The sequence below is a fragment of the Sander vitreus genome, chromosome 15 (genome assembly GCF_031162955.1).
Source record: "Sander vitreus isolate 19-12246 chromosome 15, sanVit1, whole genome shotgun sequence".
NCBI lineage: Eukaryota > Metazoa > Chordata > Actinopteri > Perciformes > Percidae > Sander > Sander vitreus.
Window position 1 is genome coordinate 2,470,177 of NC_135869.1, and position 23,102 is coordinate 2,493,278.

Genomic DNA, 23,102 nt, shown 5'->3' on the forward strand with positions numbered 1-23,102 from the left:
ACGAAGAGCTTCTAAATGCATCAGTAGCAGCATATTCTCACTTATAATTTGTATTTCGTTTTTGTCCTTAACTTGTCTATTTTCTAAGCCTATCAATGTGATATGATGTGGACTAAATAAAAATGTAAAATAGGATTTTGTAGTAAGATAAACAGAAATCAATCAAACGTTTTTACTTTTTGATTTTTTGTTTTAATCGTGATTTATACTATTTATTTAGATAGATAGATAGATAGATAGATAGATAGATAGATAGATAGATAGATAGATAGATAGATAGATAGATAGAGCAGGCCCTTGTGTGTAAGCCAGATTCCTTTTTAATTCTGTTGAATCAGAGTTTTGGAGACAGACTACAATTCATTTAGCATATTGAAGGGGCATTTATTCATTTATTCATTGGTCCATCCATTCTTCAGTCGAATCATTTAGAACCATTTTTGATAGGACAGTGTTTCCCGTGCCAAGCGATTTGTCTCTTCTTTCATTAAATTGTGTTCATTCTGTTAGAACGGTGCACGGTTGGAGCTGCCAAGTTTTTTTCTTATCTTTTGTTCTTCTTTTTGGATAATTACAACAGTAGGCTACTTTTTAATTCAATTGTGTGTGTATATTTACGAGGAAAGAAATCTTTAGGAATAGGCCTATTATTATTTTGAATAAAACATTCGTTTAGATGGAGTAGTGAAAAACTAAATTGGCCAAGGAAATATTACATTTTTATAGAAAAAACAAAGAGATGCAAAAATATCTTTGTCAGTGACAGAGGCCTAATTTCCCCTTCACGGTGAGACATATTTATTTGTGAGATACAAATAAATATTTCATAATAATACATAATATTTCACAATTCCCTGGACATAAAATTACTACGTATATAATATCACTAAATGCATTTTACTTTCATTCGTCATTGTAATAGCTTAACATTACCAATGCGCCATTAATAATTAAATGCACATATTATAAAGAGAAGAATATGTTTTTTTTTAATTAAAATGTATTTTGCTGTTTTCAATTTAAAGCTGCATTTGGAAAGATTAATTAACGGGACTACAATACAGCTCCGAGCGCACCTGCCCCCCTTCTCTCCTTCACACTGTCTACAAGAAAAAAAATCAAAAGCAAAAATGTTTGTATTTTTTTTATTTTCTTGATTTATTTGCGAGTTAGCTGGCGTCGCGCTTGGCTTGCCGGAAGTGTCACAGCATTATAACTTCATTTCCCAGATCCCCACCAGATTTGAGCGGGTCAGGGGTCACAAACTGTACAGATGGATGGAAATCTTCCATTGTGGCTATGACAGGAAGTTTATGAAAGCAATAAAAGTCTATCGACGGTGTAACCTTGTGCCTCCAGAGAGCCGCTGTCTTCTATATCTACCCTGTAGATCCGGATTTGTGTAAAAATCATTAAAACAATCACAAATTCGTTTCTAGGGGAGTATATAGTGGATTTATACACGACGTCAGCGATGGATCCGACACAGGGAGGCGAGGCCATCAGCTGCTATTATTGGGTTGTAACGCCTTATGGATCGCTGCTTGGTATTTACATTTGTAAAAGTGGAACTGTGAAGTTTAATAATGTCTTCTCTACGAATTTATATTTCCTATCAGCATAGACATCCTCCAATGTATTTATTTCAGGACTGTTTTGGTGTTATTTAATGTGTATTATGTACCTGTTCTCCTCCACAGTGCGGAAAACTCAATCTAAGTTCTGTACTTCTCTTTTTTTTCGATCATCAAACCGCATCCGCCTCGCAGTTTTAAAGGCCAATTCCAGGTTGAATTGGACTTTTTTTATTTATTTATTATTTGTCTTGTTGAAAAATGATGCGGTCGACTTTACTGTTCATCTTGGAAGGCGTATTGGGGGGTTGGGTGTGTGAGGTGGGGGGGGGGGGGGGGGGCGTAAGGTTTCGATTTAGAGACGGTCAATTTTCTCGAAACAAAGGACTTGGATATCTCCATCATCTTGCGTGTTTGTGTGTGTGTGTGTGTGTGTGTGTGTGTGTGTGTGTGTTTGTGTGTGTGTGTGTGTGTGCGTGCGCGCACCTTTAGTCCCACTGATAACTATTCACCGCAGTGCTCCGCGTTTTGTAGTACATTGTATGTGTCTGTGTTTTCTTTCTATGTTGAACTTGTGCAGAAATTGCTGCAAGCTGAATTATTGGACTCAATGGAATTTACTATAAAACTTGTTGGGGGGGGATGCTGGAAAAAGAGTTTGATTAGTATTCTTTATAATGCAGTTTGCTGTCTAAAATCTGTGCGTCTTCAAACATGGTGTTTTTCAGCCCGTTTTATAGCAGTATAGAAAGTGACAGCAGTAGAGAGTTAGATTGTGTTACATGGTATGTGTCAGTGTTTGAAATGGGTAAACAAAGAGATTGTAGCAGCTAGTGTAAGCGGGTCACGGTTAGGGGGATGACATTTCCTTTCGGAGGAAAAACAAAGGGCTGTATCTCTGTTCAGTAATGCACAGCTCAAGGGCAAAAGTAGCCGCGCAGTCTGAATTGGGCACATTACTCTGCCAGTGATGTTAATATCGGAAAGCGGAAGGGAATATAGCCTGTTTATAATGCAAGGCAAAAGGCGACCCTGGCTGAGGCTGAATTACCATGCAAGGGGAGTGAAATGTGGAATGGGCGCCTGTTGGAGTAACAGGGCTTTAAAAGAGGGAACCGGTGCTGTATTCTCGTTCCTAATGCTAAAGTCTGCTAGTGATTTAGAAGGCCGTGTAACCTGAATTAGTTGATGAATTTTCTATCGATCCTAAACAAGCCAGATTTATCTCTGACACGGTGCTGCTGCTGGGTGGCGGCGCAGCAGCCGGCCAGGCCACTCACCCACTCCCCGTTATTAGCGATTTAAAAAGAAGAGAGAAAAAAGAAAAGGCTTTGGCAAGCACGTCCCTACACACACACCCCTACATATATACACAGAGGGTGGTGCAGGCGCCACTTTAAATCCCCCCAAGCACTTTCTTTCTGCTGCTTCTTTTTTCTGTTTGCTTTATTTTTTTCTTTTTGAAGTTCCAGCCAGACGCGTAACAGGGGGAAGGGGTTCGTTTGCAATAAGGGAGGACTTATCATCTGTACTGTACTCTGTTGCTCGTGTGTGTCCTTGCGCGCGCGTTCCTCAGTGCGGCTTCCGCTCGAGCTGTAGGCTACTTCGTGCGTGTCAGACGCGCTTTGTTATTGTTGTGATTCTCTGGCTGCTTAGGACGGCATGCGTGCCGACATGTGGTGGAGAGATACATAGAGAGTGAACGGGGCCCGGGGAGGGAGAGGAGGACGTATTGTAACACTGTGAATGCCCACAAACTGAGGCCATATGATGATGCGCGTGCGGGGTCCGTGTATATGCTTAATCCCATTTCCTTATCCGGGGTTCGTCCAGGAGGCGCGCCATTGGCCGGCTGCCGTCACGTGGATTCTTAACTTTGTTCACTTGACAGAAAAGTAGGAGGGTTCAACGGAACAGGAATAACCGAAGAGTAAAGGGATGAGATATAAATTTTAGTTATATATTTTCCGAGTAGGTGCAATTTCACAAAAAGACTGAAATTAATGGCCATGAGCTCCTATTTGATCAACTCCAACTATGTGGACCCGAAGTTCCCACCGTGCGAGGAATACTCACAGAGCGACTATCTGCCCAGCCACTCTCCGGACTATTACAGCGCCCAGAGGCAGGAGCCTGCTGCCTTTCAGCCGGACTCTCTCTACCACCACCATCAACACCACCCACAACACCAGAACCACCACCAGCAGCGAGGCGAGCCGCCGTACACGCCGTGCCAGCGTCCAGGGCAGCCAGCCTCGGTGGTGATGTCCCCTCGGGGTCACGTCCTCCCCCCGACCGGGCTGCAGACTCCCCCAGTCCCGGAGCTGAGCCACCGCTGCGACTCGGTGACACCCAGCCCGCCTCCGCCTGCGTCTTGCGGCCAAAGCACTTCGTCCCCCACGAGCACTCGTAAGGACCCCGTAGTCTATCCGTGGATGAAGAAAGTCCATGTAAACATCGGTAAGTGCTGCATGCAAACTTCTTCCTCTCTCTCCCTCTCTCTCTCTCTCTCTCTCTCGCTGCGCCTTTGTGCCTGCAGTTGGCTGCCATGCAGTCAGCTAGGTGTCCACCGTCAAAATCTACGGCTTCCCCTCCTTGTTTTCTGTTAGAAGTGGAAGAGTAGCCCTTGGGTCAAGATTTACGATCGTCTGTTTGCAGGGCCAATATAATTACACCCACCATAAATTTTTATTACACCTCTCCGCAGAGGTGCTTTTTGAAGTCCGATCTCAGGCTCGTCTGCTCTAATTCCTCGCCTTATGACAACTCAGACCGAGCCCATAAGTTAGATTTTATGCTTTGGTAATTTGATTTTAAGTGGTCGGGTTGTATAAACGGTGTACTTTACTCTGTCGAGCCTTCCTTCCCCACTCGTTGTTCCAGGGGAGGGAAAGTTTTATGGCAGCTGAAATATTCATGTTTATGGAGCCGGCCGTAAAACACTAATGTAAAACCGAATAGCTCCAGTCTATTATGGCTTCTCTGTAATGTTCTAATAGACTTGCTGCCTATTGCGTATTGTGATAACCGGAGCGCATGTTCGCTGGGCGACAAAATGCCCCTTTTGTAAAGTCGACGTAATGCATTCACTCCACCGGGCTGTTAACTCGGTAAGAAAACTCTTAATTGCATTTGCTCTTTGCAGTTATTTTAGCTGTCACGTCTTTGGAGACACCGGACTGCATGCAGCATGTTTGCTTGCTTCTGCCCGGTTGTAGGTTTTAGTATTTGTTGAATCATCACCCAGTCGGCCGTTCAGTGCCGTCGTGTAGCTGCTGCACCCGCACCATCTTTACTCTCAACCAGTTCATACATGCTGCCATCCTTGCGTAGTCCGTGAATTCCTTGCGTAAGATCATTGCAAGGAAAGGTAGCTGCTCCGAACTGCTTTTCTAGGCCTAGCCTAACTATATGTTTCGACAGTCATGATCGTGCGTGCGCGGACGTGTCAGAACAGCGCGATTTTTCAAGCATTGGGAAACGCGGCCGTGGCCTCTATTTTCTTTCAAATCACAACATTTGGACACCAGCTTTAGGCTGGCTGCTGGGAGGATTCACACCGCCGCAGGGCCATAAATGACACCTGACAACATGTGCTCACTGAAAACGCAACAAACTGTAGTGTCAAATAAACGAGGTATGCTGTCACAGCTGCTTTTGAAAGCACACACTACATATTTGTCGTAGGAGAAAAGAGGATTACAATCAGTAACGGGTCTGCAAGGTTACAGCCATTTTGTATTCTGTATTCAGTAGGTCCTACCGCGGTGACCATGGCTTCATTTCCCTTCGTTGCATGCTCATAATGCACTGACATTTTCTTTCTCATATGGCTTGATGGGCTTTTTTCAGTTTTGCAAGTTACCAATAGACTACTGTGTTGCATCTTCTTGAATGAGCATTACAACAATTAGTCTATGTAGCCAATATTATACTAACAACGACAGTAATGTTAGCCTACTTATTGTAAATCTGAAAGCAGTGATTCTGTTGTATTTTATAGTGCAGCCAGCGTATTTACTACTTTATTATTATTATTATTATTATTATTATTATTATTATTATTATTATTATTATTATTAGGCTATTAGTCTATTAGCCTATCTTGCTGTATTTTGAAGGTGATTGTATTGTGGTTCTTGTATTTTTTCTTGAGTGGTAAATGTTGTGATGCTCATATATTGCCATTGTTGTCCCACAGTGAGTTCAAACTACACAGGTGGCGAGCCGAAGCGCTCGCGGACGGCCTACACGCGCCAGCAGGTCCTGGAGCTCGAGAAGGAGTTCCACTACAACCGGTACCTGACGCGCAGGCGCAGGGTGGAGATCGCCCACACGCTGTGCCTGTCAGAGCGGCAGATCAAGATCTGGTTCCAGAACCGGAGGATGAAGTGGAAGAAGGACCACAAGCTGCCTAACACCAAGGTCCGCTCCGGGACAAACAACAACACAAACTCCCAGGCTCTAACCGGCTCCCAGAACCGCACCGGGCCCCTATAGCCCGGTTATTTGGCTCTTTGTCTGATTTGTGCCCTCCCTGGTTCCCAAACTGAACGCCAAAGCGGCAGCCACGCTTGTATCCACCGGAGCCTGCACTTTGGACCGGAATAACGCCTTTACTCTGGAGGGACGGAGGGAGCGATGCTATTGCCGCCTGTTCGGTCCTGATGCTGTGCTGATGTTACACACTAATATGACGTGATGACGTGGGAGGGGGTGAAGGGGGAAATTTCCCATTCATAAAAAATGAAATGAACAAAAGTAGGCAAAGGAGACTGAACGAACTGAGAAAATGATGCGGCCACTTTTTTGCTTTTGTCTCCCATGCATTCTCTGCCCATCTCTGTCTCTCCCTGCTTTTTATATTTCTGTGTTTTTATACTCCTCTCTCGCTTCGTCTCTATGACAGAGCATAAGATGGTATAGGCTGAGCTGATAATGTGCCCGCGTGCGTGTGGTTTCTTTTTTTCCACCTGAGACTAGTTTTTTCTGTGTGTGTTGAAGATGGATCCTGGTTTTCATCTTTAATCATGCCAAACTCGGGCCCCATTTGTCATTGTTTACTCTGCGGGTACAAAGCAAAGGGGTGAACCGCGGCTCTGCCCATTACCCCTCGCGCCCCGCCCCCCCCCCCCTTCCGCACCCCTCCCCAGACCGCTACCCCTCACCCTCCCACCCCAATCACACACGCACGTGTAATAAATGGAACTCTCGTTCTGTCAAGAAAAGTATTCTTACAACCCGCCACACACGCACGCACGCACACAGACACACACACACACACACACACACACACACACACACACACACACACACACACACACACACACACACACACACACACACACACACACCCACTCTCTAAATACGAACAAAAAACACACATGCTCTTACCCTTCTGTCCGTCCTTATAGTACTTAACATAAAATATAACCTCCGGTATGATCCAAAAAGACACCAGGCAGTTTTCTGTCTTGCTGTTATAATAATAATAACTGTTGGTATTTCTGTTTTGTTTAATGACAAAATATAGCTTTTTACATTTTAATTATTTTTGAATTCAGTGTTGATTGTAAATTGCTGAGAATGGCAAGGAGCGTCTATGTGGTCCGTTGATTGTTCATGTTGTAATGTTGTATACAGGGAAGCAGACTGACAGGGTGATACAGGTGAACTCAAGTTAAAGTTAAATTATGGCATTTTCCACTCTACGTACCAAACAGGGTTTATAAAGCTGCCTGAACAAAGGACACTAATATTCAAACCAAAATCCTGGTACACAGCTCAAAAACACATTATAAACGCAGCACTATACAATGTACTACCTATTACCTCAGTTGTACTTATATATATTTTTATTTTTTTGGTCATCTTATTTTCTCTTGCTAGGTCAATGAAGTGACAGCTTTTCAAGCTTTTATATTTTTGAAATTGTTATTATAATAATAATTATTAGCCTACCTGCAATACAAAAGGCGCTGTTCATTTAAATGTATGTGGAAATTTAAAAATGTAATTTAATTATAAGCGATTGTTAGCCAGGGACATTCAGAAAAACAAGGAGCCTTTTACTGCATGTCGTAATGGTGTTGATTTATTTTTCTATGTCTTCCTCTCTGTCCCTCCTTTCTCCGCACATTAAATGCGCGCACATTTCCTTTTCTCCTTCTCTCTCTCTGTTCTGTCCCCTTGTGCCACTTTTTAGATATTTTATTCTGCAAGTGTTCTTTAATTGTTGTTATTTTATTTGCATTCCAAAGATCAGTTCCTATCGTTATTGACGATGATGATAATAATAACAATGGTGGTATTGGTGAACATGTGTTACCTCCTCCGATATGTAAGTTGCTCATTTCTCTGCTTATGCCTCCTCAGTGTCTACCTTCCTATTATTTGTAAATAGTTCATAGAAATTTAAATAAATGGCTAAAACGTTATTTCTCTTATCCTCTTCTCTTTTATTTCCTCTCTCCAAATCATGATTTGTTGAGTTTTTTCTAAATGTTCTCGCATAGCGTTAAATATTGCTCAATACAAGAGGCGTGGAGTTATGTCTAGCTAATGAAATCGCCCAGTTTGAATTCATAATCAAGTTATATATACGCAGATATATGCTTAAGTTTGTTTCTAAAATTGTAAAGAATCATTTCCATTTCGCCTCCACAGCAGATCAAAAATACCAAAAGCTCCTCTCTCCTACGTTAACAGTGAAGGTATTTAAAGCATATATACACACGCTCCCACATGCGCACACAATAAATAATTTCATTTAATTTCAGTGTTGGTTTTGCGTACAAACGCGCAGAGACCTGTCTTGAGAAATCAGCAGCCTGCGATGATTAATCTGTCCCGGCCATGAGTGATCTTGGTACATTACGTCCTGTAATCTCGTTTTAAATCACAAACCCTCCCTCCGTTTCACTCCCGTTCTCCCGTTAATTTAACGGCTGCTCAGACCGGCCCGACACAGAGTATGAGACCCCCCCCTCCTTCCTCTTCTGATTCTGAAGAGAAAAAAAAACATTAAATAGTTTCTCGGTTCGTGGTCTTTTAATGCTTTAATGAGTGCAATTTTTGCACAACAGTTTTTTTCCCCTATCGGTGTTTTCTGGACCGGTGCTGTGCGCGCATGTGTGTTTTATTTTTTTATATATTACAAAAAGGGAGCGGGCCGGCGCCATAGCTCAAACCCTGACAACCAAATAGATAATCAACAAGACGAATGGCTTCTTTTGTAAGGCGCGGCTCCCGTATTAATTTTCATTTTCTTTTCTTAGAGCAGGTATCGAAAAATATAGAGCAAGAGGGGGAGAACGAGAAAATAGCATTCCTCTCGATGAACTTTAAACAAAAAAAGTGTGCCCCCCAAATTGGTCCGCTCGTATTCCTCGGCCCAGAGAAGATTCCCTATTACTTGTTGGTTGATTTCTCCCTGGGCCTCTTGCCACAGAGACTCCCTCTGCCCATTTATCTGTTTTCTTCCTGTTTATGAAAGGCTGCTCCAGCGCAAACACCGCCCTCCTTATCAAACTGTACACCTAGATGTGCTCAAACACACACACACACACACACACACTGCGCCAAAAATATTAAATCCTTAAACTCGGAGCATGTAAACCTGCATTTTCAAAGATTTCACTGTTTCATTACTGCAAAAATCAATTTCCCTGTTCTGTTTCCACTCTGCTTCAAAGTGCCTTCAGTGCGTTTTCACTCCGGTTTAATGCTTTTCCAGAAGATGCATTCTTCTTGTGAGCGCTTTAAGGTTTAAAACCCCTCCTCCACACACACAACACAAGATCATATTTGTATCCTGCTGTAATTTTTGCTATACACCAATTATCCTATATTGAAGCATCTAAACAGATCCCCCTCCTCAATGTTCACACACACATATGTGCCTCCACAATAACCCCTAAAGCCCCTGAGCGCTTGCAGTCCGAGTTGAAATAAATGAATTTGCGCGCAGGGTGACACCGTGCACAATAAAATCCACCAAGGAATCCTTACTCTTTTTTAGCCTCCATTATCAGCCGGGGCCTTCTGCTGCTTCTGTGAATGGGAGCAGATTTTGTGAGGTTGCACCCCCCTCCCCCCCTACCCATCTGAAAAAGTTCACCGCCATTATTTCTGGACAGGGCAGAAGGGACGACACCTCAAGAAAAATGCGAGAATTATACAAGGAACAATCATTAATCACTTGTTCTTCTTTAAACACTTCTTCTCCTTCTCTATTGTCATCCGGCAGCCACACACAAGACCCCTTCTGCCAGGAGAGAGAGAGAGAGAGAGGGCAAGGAACAGAGAGACAGACAGAGGAGAAGAAAAAGAAGACGTCTTGGAAGACACCCCCTCACACACGCACACACGCACACACGCAAACACACACACACACACACACACACACACACACACACACACACATAAACAGTCATACATACACACCTCCCCTTTCCCAGCCATCAGCAAGCTATTTTTTACACCCCACAAGTATCCTACCATAGAAAAAAAACTTTTTTCTTCCTCATTGGAAAAAAGAAAATCCCTCCTAAGAAACTCCAACAAATCAGTCAGAGAGCCCTCACGAAGCAGAAGAAGATGGCTCAGAAGTCGCTGAAAGTGGTGGCGTCTAAGGTAAGAGGCCTGGGAACTTCATTTTCTCTCCCCTTTTCTGTCTTTGGCTCTCTTGCTCCTCTATGTCTGATGGCTCGGTGGCGTTTTTATGGTTTTATTGCCCCCTGCGCATTTGGCGAGGTCAGGCGAAGAGGGCATTTATGGTCCTGGGGTCTTTGATTTTAGCGCAGGGACTTTTGGAGATACGTGTTTGTGTTGGGAGGTGTGTGTGTCTGTGAGTGTGTGTGTGTTTGCCTGCAGCATCAGCTACAAATGACAAGCTTGTGTTGTGCTGCTTTCTCCTGGGTTTGTGCAAATGTTTCCGTCCCCCTTTGCTGCGGTGGTGTCACTTTTGCGTCTATTTGTCACTCACGAGGCCTGCCGCCTCTTGAGCATCTGTTGTGCGTAAATTGTGCTACTGTCCGTGGACACCAAATGGACACCACATTTAACACAGTCGCCTAAGCAGAAAATTCAGAAAATTCTCGCGCTAATGTATGACAGAATGGCCCGTGTGAATAATTCCTGGTTCACCCGGAGCTTATTATGCATTTTGTCTTGGCTGTGTTTCTGTGGTTATAAAGTGTTGCTATAGCCTATAGCTTTTAATGAGATACTGTGTGTGTGTGTGTGTGTGTGTGTGTGTGTGTGTGTGTGTGTGTGTGTGTGTGTGTGTGTGTGTGTGTGTTTTGTCGGCCAGGTGCAAACAGGCTATGGCGAATGCGGTGGGAATATGAATAATACGGCGCTCATTTGGAGAGAGGGTTGCAGGGGGAGGAGGTATGGGTGAAAGAGAAAAATTAAAAGAACAGGGGGGAGCACTGGTTAATGGATACTCTCTCGGTTGCTCTCCAAAACAATTTACCTCGAAAACAAACGATCTGCGAGGTTTTCCAAATGAACTGCGAACGATTGCCGGTCGCCGTGCGCGCTCAGGCCTCCGGTATCTGCTGAGCCGACAGTAGCGGCCTTAGGAAGCGCACTCACTCCTGTTTGACCCCTTCAGAAATCAATCTAGCCCGGGATTAAAAATAAAGGGGCAGCGGTTCTGGTGGAGGGGCTCTGGCCTCTCAGGGGGATGCAGGCCATGGCGTGATGCGATGCGTGGAGAAGTAAGAGAAACAAATGAGAGAAATATAAGCGGCGGGTATCGAAGGAAAGGCAGAGAGAGGTGGAGGAGGGAAAAAAATCGATGGTCATGCAGGGCAGCGGAATGGCCAAGCTGCGGCCACAGAGGGTTCAACTAGGGGCCACGTTTTTCTGACCGATGAGGTCCACTAGCTCTGAAGCCAGAGGCTGACCCGTGGTTACCCCCCCCCCCCCCCACTACACCCCTACCCCCACCACTCCAGGTCCCCCTTGACCTCGCAATGCTGCTGGTCCCTCCACTCCCTCGGACATTCCCAGACCTCCGGTGCCCCCAGGCCCCTTAGTCATAACAGGCAGAGTTCAGGGCACTGTACCCCGGGGGCACGGCGGCCATATCTCCATCCCACACCCAGACAGACAGACAAGTAAGCTAACCACCTGGGCAGGGGTCAGCGACAGGCCACTGCTGACGCTCAGTTAAATTAGGGCTTTGTTGAGACTGGCTGAAATTCCCACTCCTAATTTTTTGGAAAATATTGCACAGCTTAACATAATGACATTCATATTATTTGTCCTTTTACTTGACCAGGATACTGTTTTTGCAAGTATTTTCAGATGTAGTCTTCTATCTCGAAAGCCTTGAGCACTTTAACACACGGTGCTGTGAGTTATTCTAACTGTATGATTTGGTATGAAAGGGTCAGCCAAGCCTGCTAGAAAGGCTGGAACAGAGAGAATGTGCAGCCTGATGCTGGACAGTATTTGGATAGACTGGAACCTCAGTGTAAACAGAGCCTGCCCCTCCTGATTGCCTTGCTGAAAAGCTGATGAGCAGCCCGTTTTAACTTCCAGGCTAGTTGCAGCCATGTTTGCATGCTGTATTCAGAATTTTATACTGTGTTTGAAATTCAGGACATGGTACTCGTTTTGAAAAGCTAATTCACAGTAGCCAATAAATAGAAATCAATAGAATAGAATGTTGATATTTTTACTGTAAAACTGATTGTCAGCAATTCAGTGAACTGCAGCCACTGCTATTCATTGGGTTGATGGCTGCTGGTCATTTTCCAGCCTGGTAATCTGACCTGCAGCTGGGATGAGTGCTGTGTATATGTGTGTGTGTGTGTGTGTGTGTGTGTGTGTGTGTGTGTGTGTGTGTGTGTGTGTGTGTGTGTGTGTGTGTTTGTTTGTTGGGGAGTACTGATTCATCACAGAGACAATGGCATATGGGGAAAATGCTACTGGTCAGTTTGGTTCCAACATGCCCTCATTGCCAATAAATATTTCCCATACAGTGTTGGTATGCCCCTTCATTTTCAATTTTACATTTCATCAGGATCTCATAAGACATGCAACATATAATAACATTGCCTATGCAATCTCTAGCACCTTGCATGACCCACTGATGGCTCCATGTTTATGCTCACTTGTTGTGCAGTGAAGCTCTGTACAGAGCCACAACACTTCTATTTCATTCAGCATCCAAAGAGACCAGACTGAATATTGGAGGATCTCTATATAACATTAATTTTCAGACGTTGATGCGCTTCTCTTATCTGGTGCAAGCAAGATGTGGTTCACTGTTGCTTTTAGGTCTTTTCAGAGGGACTTGTGACTATACATGGGATCACACCTTTGACTTGTTGTTACCCTGACCATCTTCTTAAACTGTTGTCCTTATATTTGACATATTATAGTTGTACTAACATATTAAAGTTGACCATGTTGCATCTTTTGTAAGCTTGACTTGGTGCTCTCACACTTGTTGCCAAAGGAACTTTGCTCAACTGTAATACAGAAGGAATTTTATCACCAGGGGTCCAAATGTACAGCAGATAGATTATTTCACATTTAAATGTTACACAGACACCCCCTAACAGCTCGACATCACCCTCAGCTGGATGATTGTCCTTTGGACTAATTGTTGATCATTTCTACAACATTGTTACCTAGAGAAGAGCAAATGAGATGCTACTGTGCTTGAGAGTAATAATTGACCAACAACAGATGAGATGAAAGGTCAGAGGTCACAGCACCTTTCAGACTGGTAGAAAGGTTTTGCACATATTTTCGTTTTGTACATATCCAAAAAAGAATCATTTTGATATCTTAAGTGGCTGAGTATTCATTTAATATAAGCTAAAATGTATCAAATTGCATCAGCCTTTTATAGTCTCAAGACTAAAAGTCTTAAATAAAAAATTACATTCAGACATACATTTATCTAAAGTATGTTTCAAATCAGCCAATATTTGATCAAGCAATGAATAAACAAGATTAAGAAATCCACCAACGTTCAGTACTCACCAATGTTCGACATAGTTCTTCAAGTACTGGAAGAACTGCAGGTTTGATAACCAGCTCCACTCTAACGGTATGGATGGAGCAAATGCATCACAGCTGATCGAGCATGGGAACCAAGCAAATAGGAGATCTGGTTAAGTTCTGATCGACTAGTTGGATGTTTATGCATTTTTTGCCCTTGTATTTATGTTATACATTAACAGATATATAAGAGAAACAGCTTCTTTCAGCCAACATGCACACAAGCATAATGGTGACATAATACACACATGGCACTGTTTGTTTGCTCAGACACCTTTAACCATCCTGTTTAGTAGTACAGCTGGAAATACGGTGGCATGCTGTGTTCTGGGTGGTGGATGAGCATACAAAGTGTTTGGTGGAGACTGATGAACAACCTATTTTGTCATTTGGCCATGAGGACTTGTTTTACAATTCTGTTAACTGCAGTGAAAACTCATGGCTGTAATGCTTCGTGATAGGTTGTAATGCATTGATAAAAGAGAGGAATATGGTGCAGGCTTCAAAGCAAAACAAAAGACAACAAATGTGTTCAATATATTTGTGAGACTGTATACGCAATGTTGCATTCAGCTGACATGTTATACATATGTGGCATAGGAAATGAAATGTTAACCCATTGGTCATTACCGCTATAGCTCTACTGCTCATTGATATACAGAAATGTTGTGGATTAGTTTGTCAAGTTTCTCCACACAAAAGCTTGAATAAAGTAAATCTAATTTCTGCCTTGAGCTCACGCAGGTTCATTAAAACCACGCTTGCTAAATTGAAAGTCCTGCTGCTCTGCTGCTACATAAATGCCCGCTGAGATCCTATTTAGTGAAAGTAGTGATTATATGTCGGTGTCTGCGCCTGTATGTTGATTCCAGTTGTTGTGTTTTGCAGCTTTGTCACTTGTCCTGATGCTTCTCTCCATCTAAAAGGAGACTTGTTAATGTTAACTCAGTGGGATTAGCAGTTACTGTAAATAACTGTGAAGTAAAAGCATGAAACGAGTAGGAGTCAGGCAGGGAGATGTGAGCGGCTCTCACTCTGACCGGTAGTTTACAGAGAAGATGCAGTCTGCTGTCACTGAGATGTTTGAAGGGTTTGGACCAGCTGATGGAGCTTTACACAGGAAGCTGCGGGCTTTCAGGGTTCCCAACACAGATACACAGGCACACAGACACACACACAGACACACACACACACACACACACACACACACACACACACACACACACACACACACACACACACATTCAACCAAACACCAACTTCTCTCTCTCCCTCTCTCTCCCTCTCTCTCTCTCTCTCTCTCTCTCTGTGTCTCTCTCTCTCTCTCTCTCTCTCTCTCTCTCTGTCTCTGTCTCTCTCTCTCTCTCTCTCTCTGTGTCTCTCTCTCTCTCTCTCTCTCTCTCTCTCTCTCTCTCTCTCTCTCTCTCTCTCTCTCTCTCTCTCTCTCTCTCTCTCTCTCTCTCTCTCTCTCTCTGTGTGTGTCTCTCTCTCTGTCTCTGTGTGTGTGTGTGTGTGTGTGTGTGTGTGTCTCTCTCTCTCTCTCTCTCTCTCTCTCTCTCTCTCTCTCTTTCTCTCTCTCTCTCTCTCTCTCTGACCTGGGGAGTCTTGCGGTGATTTACTAATTGCCAGACAAATCGCCCGCGCGTTTTTTTCTCTCTCCTTGCGCTCAATGCAGCCGCGTTGCCCGAGAAATGTATTATTCTGGAGAGCGCGAGGAGAAGGGAGGTCATGTTGCAGGCGCGCGGGCTGCAGGAGGAGGTCGTCACGAGAGATATATGGCTGCCAGGCTTTTACTGCTGCACAGGCTCTGTGTGTGTGTGTGTGTGTGTGTGTGTGTGTGTGTGTGTGTGTGTGCGTACGTGCGCGAGAGAGAGCGTGCGAGCCGTTTAAAAGTAGACATGTATTAAGTATTAAAAAGAGAGAGCCAAAGAATGGCTGCCAAGTTGCAACACGCGCCTACACAATTTAGGCTATTTGAACAGGCCACATACATACATACACACAACATAATGCTGCGGCATTGTGGCTGTTATGGAGTGTAACGTTAGTCAATAGGTAAACGAATAACTAATTACTAATGAAAATAAAAATGATATATATCCCGTTATCCTTTGTCATCTTATACTTGTATCAATAAGGAAGAGGACCCTATAGTGGACTCTTTGACTCCCCTCTCATAAGAAAAAGACGCCACAGCATCTGAGCCAAAACCACGAATGACTTTCTAAATCTAACAGCAGATTTATGCTTAATGAAACAAACGCAACATTCTTTCATTTTCATTTTTGTTTTACATCAAATCCGCAGTTGTGTCATAACCTGGCAACCCAAAGCATTTAAGTAGGCTATCCTACCGTCCTATCACTGACTAATAAATAATACCCATAGCCCTACATTGGTATCGATTAAGAAGTCATACAAACATCAACGTTTAACCCTTATATTTAGTTTCCTTAATTTTAAAGTGATCCTGCAGTTTGGCAATCTGTGATGCTGCATTTAGTGAATGGAGAAAAGCAGGCCTACAGTGTGATAACTCCACCATTGTTACAGCAGCGCTCATATCCGTTACATGTAAGTGATAAATAGGCTTCTGTGGCCTGTATGACTAATGACAGAGCATTAGGCATGTTCAAGCGTATTGATACTAACGTATTAAACAACCCCCATACCTTTTACTTATCAATATCCTAATGACAAAGACGCGCTGACTGCTTTTATATTATATAGTCTATAATAACATCACGTGCACAGCAAATCTGAATCAGAATTTGAATTTGGCAAATCCAGCCTCTCACGTTTGTCCACACAAACATTTCAGAAGCAACAACAAAAAACACTGCCGCTCAGGACGAGACAATTCATTTTGACCATTACTTAACGTTCCCTTGCTATTTATCCCCTGGTAATTCCGATTGATATTAAACCTTCTATATATTAGAAAAAGGAGGAAAAGGGAAACGCAAAATGACCTGCAATATTGCTACTTAGGCTATCAGGTATGCCAATCTTGCCATATATTCAAAATGTGTAGATATCTCTGTACACTGTGGAGATATGTAGCCGCTATGCTTTATAGGCAGCATTAAATAGCACGCCAGTTAAGTCTACAATCTGTATCAGCAGTAATCTAGGGCATATCTGTTTGTAAAGGCCAACACTCCCAAAAGCATGTGGCTTAATTGTGTTATATATTCCTATAGTTCTACTGCTGGCTGTAACCGGGCACCTGGAAAATCATTCAATTCAAAGACCAACATAAGTAAGTGGAATTGTACAAAATGTAAAACATATAAAGTGCATTTAATACATGCTGTAGCTCAGCAGGCTCACTCCCAGACGTTCTAAAGTTAACAATCAGACATTTCGAACATTGTTCAAAAGTCATTGATACTGTGTGACAACACAACAGTCACAGCGGCTGCATACTGGCGGCTTTCAGATAGGATTCCAATATCAAGTATGGATCCTGTTCCCTTCATAATAATAACAAATTGTAATTAGCGCGTTCACAGATGCATTAATAATGGTTGAAATGTTATCGGTTATTTGTTGTGATTGTTTTTTGATTAACATTCGGGCTAATAAGAATAGAGCAGCAATTGTAAGGCAGAGGGGTTATGCGGTTCCACCGGCCAGGTCACACGGCTCGTGAGAGCGGCCGGGGATTTGTCTCTGGTGCAATCCCATAACCGGGGAAGACCTCACGTCTCGCGCAGGAGAATATATTTCAAAATATGCTTGAGCGCGTGCTGCCGTTTGGAGACAGATTTACGAGCCGCAGTAAAAGGCGAGATGTCGGGGCTTGGTAAATCAATCTCTCTCTCTCTCTCTCTTAGCCTACTGTCTCTGCTGTCTTGCTCTCTCGGATCACTCTATGCATATAATAATAATAATAATAATAATAATAATAATAATAATAATAATAATAATAATAATAATACAATTAACAAGTAGTAGCCAATCTTGTCTCTTGTGATCTAAAATGCGACCACTTTAGCAGGTCTTGGACACTTTAACTTTACGGCCATTCTACATTTGAACAAAGAGACATTTTCAGTTTCTCTCTTTTTATTCAAAGCCTGGTTAATCATTAACGAGGAGGAAGAATTACCTGTCGTAATCCATCACGGACCAAGACACCCAAGATCTCAAAGAACTCCAACATCACTTCAATTATCGGCTTTTAGTATTATTCTGTCTCACCAATACGTGTTAAAATAATATTTTAATAAGCCGTAAGCCATGATTTCATGCCGATTTGAATCACACATTCGTTGCAGGTTTGATTGTAATTTCCTGTAAATAAGCTATATGAATTCTTTCTTTCACGTTTTTTCAAATATGAAACTATAAAATTAGGAGATATTTGTCTTTAGAAAAATAACCAAGTCCATCATCTTAAGACATTCCTTTGTGTTTTCTGTTGTCACGTGCATGGCAGCATATGAATGATTGCAATGGTTAAGCTACAGCGCTACAGCACTATTGAAAGTATCTCCTTGACCCGCAGCCATCATAATTCGGATGTTTAGGCTATTGGAATGGTTCTGTGTGTGTAATAGCTTTGCATGCGGCTGTGCCAGGTTTACAGAGCTGATTCGCATTGCTGTTGTCAGGCCGGCCCAGGTCTCTGCTGCTACTTATCTTAGCTGTTGTTTCACACTGTGATTGCTATAATTTATGGCCGTCATTATAGACGCCATCATCACCACCGCAAATGTTTGATTTCAATCTTGCTGTGGGTAACATATCAAGGAACCGCCGGAATACAAGTTTAAAGGACTGTGCATGTGCGTTTTAGGGCATCAAAAGCGACTAACAAATAAATTGCCACCCATCTGTCTTACTTATAATATGTTTACTATGTGTTTCCTTCTTGCTATTGTATGCCTTAGTCATGTTGTAGATCATATATATATATATATATATATATATTTTTTTTTTTAGAAACTGGCCAATTGTGTTTTGGCTCTGCTCTCACCACCAAGTAGTTCTGGCTAATTTCATTTGATATTACACATATTTGTCTCTTCTTCTCTGGTCTCACAATAGTTTAAAAGAAATGGCTTTAAATGTATTGGGCATTCCCGATGAAGACAGTAGCACTTGACTGTGTGAAGCTTCTTTTATATGTTTAGCACCCAGCTACCTGCAGGCTGAGAGCAGCTCGCTGTGTTGCTGCGGCGGACAGTGATTTAGAAAGGCTCGGTGTCTTCAGGCTGCTGCGGACCATTGTCTGACCTTGAAGTCCTTCTTGTTAGCCGCATAGCAGCGAGGTTAGCATGTTAGCATCCTGGCCTCAACACTTTTTTTTTTTTTTTAAGACGCTCGAGCTCCTATTGTTCCGCAATAGAGGCGGCTCGCGCTCTGGAACCGGGAGACACCACGCCAAAAGGATTCCAGCGCCCTATTGTTGCTGCCCTGCACGGCCTCGCGACGGGGGTTTGTCTCCGTTGTTTTTTCGTCTGTCTCTCTCTCCGCCACTCTCTCCTTCTTTCTTTACTACAGGCTAGTTATCTCCTCTGTATCTCTTTGTCTCCCTTTCTTTCTGCAACAGCTCTCTTCTCTGCTCGGCAGTCCGGCGTGCTACCTGTCTGTTACTCTTTCTTCTAAATAAATACTTTTTTTTTTTTTTACAAATTACAGCACGCGCGGTAGCCACCCCACCAGGGAAACGTGTTAATGGGATAAAATAATATACGCGTTTCGACAATTAAGTCCAAATCAAATATATTAAATTCTGATTTAAGTGTTCACACAGATGTGGAAGAATAGTGGGGTCTGGTCTGTTTTAGGGATTCGACTTTTTTTTCTCTTCGATTGTGTTTAGGCTACATTTTGATGTGGAACATGCATTTGTGATTATTAAACAAACAGTTGGGCGTAGCTTTGTCTCAACTGACAGTTAGTCTCTGTGGCTGTTAAATATTTAGTTGAGCTCCGGGATGCGCTAACATGACACCACAGAGGAGGAACACTCTCTGCTGGGATGCACAATACTCAGATAAAAATGTGCTCGCGCTTTGCTCATGTCACCATCGAATATTTCCAAATGCTGGAAACATTGAAATATAAGACAGGACAATATAAGGAATCCCCCTTGTTCAGCCGACAAACGGCGAACCGAGAGAGAGATGACAGTGAGGAATAACGAAGAAAGAGCCTGAGACGTGCAGTCATTTTTTTTTTTTAAAACGAACATAGTCGGTGACAATCATCTTTTATCGGCCTCTCTGTGCGTCTGTGAGGCCTGCCTCTGCTTTACCTTACAGTTTTTAGCACACACACCACTCATTGCCTCCCACTGAAAATGCTAAAGGGTGAACAGAAGTACTGTTTTATTGTTTTTAATTTTTAAGTCAGAGTCCTTCATCACACACAACACTCCTGCATGCACTGGTCCGGATGGGTCCCACGAACGAAGAGGATCACGGATACCCCCTATCACCCCATCACCCCCACCCCCGCCCCGACCAGTGCACCACGTGATTCATTAAATAATAATGCAGAGGTTGCAGAATAGATAGATATGATGTGTGTTCGTCAGGAATATAACGGTAATACGTGGTGCTGCTTCAGTGTGTGTCCGTGTGTGTGTGTGTGTGTGTGTGTGTGTCTGTCTGACGTCGAAAATCCAACTGTCCTTTCAAAAAAAAATACAAGCCCCCCCTATAGCAGTGGAGAGAGGGGGAGAGAGAGAAAAAAAGAGAGAGAGGGGGGAGAAGAGGAGACACTAAGAAACGCCAACAGAGAGAGAGAGAGAGGAAGAGAAAAGAGAGAAGGAGGCTGCAATAAAACAAATTTGGACGGGTGTGCGTCTTGCGGGTCGCTGTGGACACCGTGAGTATTGCGGAAGGAAGGTGACTGCATGGGGGGAAACCACAATTCTTCTTCCTCATCTTCTACGCCGCTGCGCCGCCTTCATCCTGCCCGCATCCCTCTCACTGAATCATAGGCTATTTTAACATCGTGGTAAATATGCCCCAGAAATACCCATCTTTCGCCGTGTTTTCTCATCGTGCATGTTGCTGTCGTGTTGTTTACACATCACCCCCACCCATCATCATCAGCCATTGTTTATAGGTTGAAGCGGTGCAGCAAGGCAGCCTGCAAACCGGAGGGAGAGAGAGAGAGAGAGAGCGAGAGGGAGAGAGAGGGAGAGAGGGAGAGAGGGAGCAATGCAATGTTAGCCGATGGCTGTTTATATTTTAAGAAGCACTTGGATATTCTTCTCCATCTTTCTCCCATCGCCTCCTGTCTGCCTCTACATCTCTCTCTATATCTGCCTGACTCTCTGTCCATCCCTCTCTCTCCCTCTCCCCTCTCTCCCTCTCTCTTCCTTTTTTTCCCAGCCAGCTCTCTTGATTTATAGTGAGGCAGGGTGTCAGCGTGCGGCCGGGGCTGCCATTGTGTGTTTGTGAGGGAGTGCTGTTGTTTATGGTGCTGCCCGCGATAAATCATGTTTTTCCTCCGCTGTGGGAAGACGGTGAGGCAAAAATGACGGTCGATGGACCGATGATACACCGGAACGAGGAAGAAGGAGAGGAGGAAGAGATCTCGCCACGGCAGCCATGGGCTGCTCTTTCTGATCCGGCTCTGTTTTCACTGCCGCGCTCTCTTTCTCCTCCTCTACATCTGCATGCCCTCTCACACACACACCCTTTTTTTGTACACTTGATTATTACTCCGGGTGTTGCTCAGTATGACAGTGGCTGGCCGTAGCTCCGGGTTGTGAATTACTGCGGCGACCAATTAACGGGAGATTTGTTTAAATTTGGCACACCGGGCACGCCTCGGCCGCAATGAAATCTCATTTAAAAAAAGGACCTGCCGGCCAGGAAAATCTCATCTATCTAGCCAAGAAGTGTGAGTGAATCCAATAGCTCAGCCAGGGGAGCCAAGCTGAAGCTCTAAATTTCGCCGGTTCGAGTTCATGGCTTCTCACGCACGATTAGTAAGGGCCCGTGTTTAAAGTGTAAAAAAAGTCATTCAAATGCTTTCTATCCGGGGAGAATCAACTTGGCATGGGATTTTTTATATTGACATTATAATGTCACCAAAACTACCCGCATATTGTTGTATAGAGGCATAATGCATCTGCTGCTGATAATTGCACTGAGACGAGAGCTGAGGTGTCTTCATGGTGTCCCGACTGTACTCTGACTCTGAGTTCATGTTTTTTTTTAGAAGTTGTCTCCTTCTCTCCATGCAATTTCTTTCAGTGTGTTTTCTTTGGATGCTAGATGGAATGGAGCCGGGCGCCATTATTCATGTCAGCACTAAGTGTTTCTGCCTTTGCTCAAATCCTTCACCGTGAATCAGACCTTCTTCTTCTCTTTAAATGTGGCGAGCAAAATAAGATGCAGGACTGGAGGAATTTTTTCTTCTCTCTCCATTTTTGCTCCATGTTTATATTCACATATACTTCATATCAAAGTCTGTTGCAGTTCTTGTACACATTCTTCCTATGGCTATGGCAAAGCAAACGCAATGGCTCAATGAGACATCATGAATTGGTTGTGGTACCATGTGTAGCCATTCCCATTGCGAGTAGCAAGTGGGGTGAGAAGGGTGCGGGATGAAGTAACGTTGTTCCATCGGCTAACCTCATAACTCACTGTAGTCAGCTTGCGTGGTGTTGTTTTGATGCGAATGCTAATATATGCAAAGTGCAAAAAGTACAGGGGGCAGTCTATAATAATAAATAATGCATTTTATTACATAGCCTACATACAGAATATGCTTGCAAGACCATTTTTATTGACATTATAATAATAATCGTAATAATCATAATGTTTTGTTGTGTATTGTAGAATACAAATGTAGTGATGCATCTCATGCGGCTGGAATATATGGATGGATGGATGAATGGATGGATGGATGGATGGATGGATGGATGGATGGATGGATGGATGGATGGATGGATGTGCACCAGGAATCACTTTACAATTACATTTCCCAGGCTGAACTCCCTTCTCCCCCTCTGTGTGTCTCTCCCTCCTCGGCCATCACTGCAGTGTAAACCTTAGTGTAACCAAATTAGAGCGTCTCCGCCGGCTTCCCATCCCATGATAATGGCACTAGCAGCGAGAGGCAGCGTTTCTCAAAATGTGTATTCCTGCTGCCCGCCGCCGTGTCAAAAACAATATCCCGCCTCATTTCTGTGGACGGAGAGAGAAAGAGAGAGAGACAGAGAGAGAGAGAGATGGAGGGGGGCGGGGGGTACATTTCTAAACGCCATTCAGAACTGCTGGGCACACACACACACACACACACACACACACTGGGGTAAAAGTTAAGAGGGAGCCACACTTGGCGTTAAAAATTAGCCAAAGCGCATGTTCCTGCCACTGGTGCATTAAAACCGTCCTGAGTCCCACAGTGAAGGGAACACGGCAGCAGAAGGGGTTGCTTTCTCTTATCTTATCCCAGGCATGTGTCCACTGTTAAGTGTGTTTTGTCTGGCAAGATAGTTCCAGATCAAACCCAGCTGAAATA

At 43.6% G+C, this 23,102-nt stretch overlaps 2 protein-coding genes across 2 annotated transcripts in view; both read left to right on the plus strand.

Moving 5' to 3' along the window:
- The first annotated feature begins 3,119 nt into the window (after window positions 1–3,119).
- Window positions 3,120–8,011, plus strand: hoxb4a (homeobox B4a). The gene is made up of 2 exons (XM_078270229.1): window positions 3,120–4,034; window positions 5,776–8,011. The coding sequence occupies exons 1-2, from the start codon at window positions 3,578–3,580 to the stop codon at window positions 6,072–6,074; spliced, it is 756 nt and encodes a 251-aa protein (XP_078126355.1). The 5' UTR covers window positions 3,120–3,577; the 3' UTR covers window positions 6,075–8,011.
- Window positions 8,012–10,184: 2,173 nt separating this feature from the next.
- The window catches only part of hoxb3a (homeobox B3a), a 43,712-nt gene continuing 30,794 nt past the window's right edge, over window positions 10,185–23,102 (plus strand). The window contains exon 1 of the mRNA XM_078270227.1: window positions 10,185–10,208. The gene's annotated coding sequence lies outside the window, so the exon portion shown is untranslated. The remainder of the gene's footprint in view (window positions 10,209–23,102) is intronic.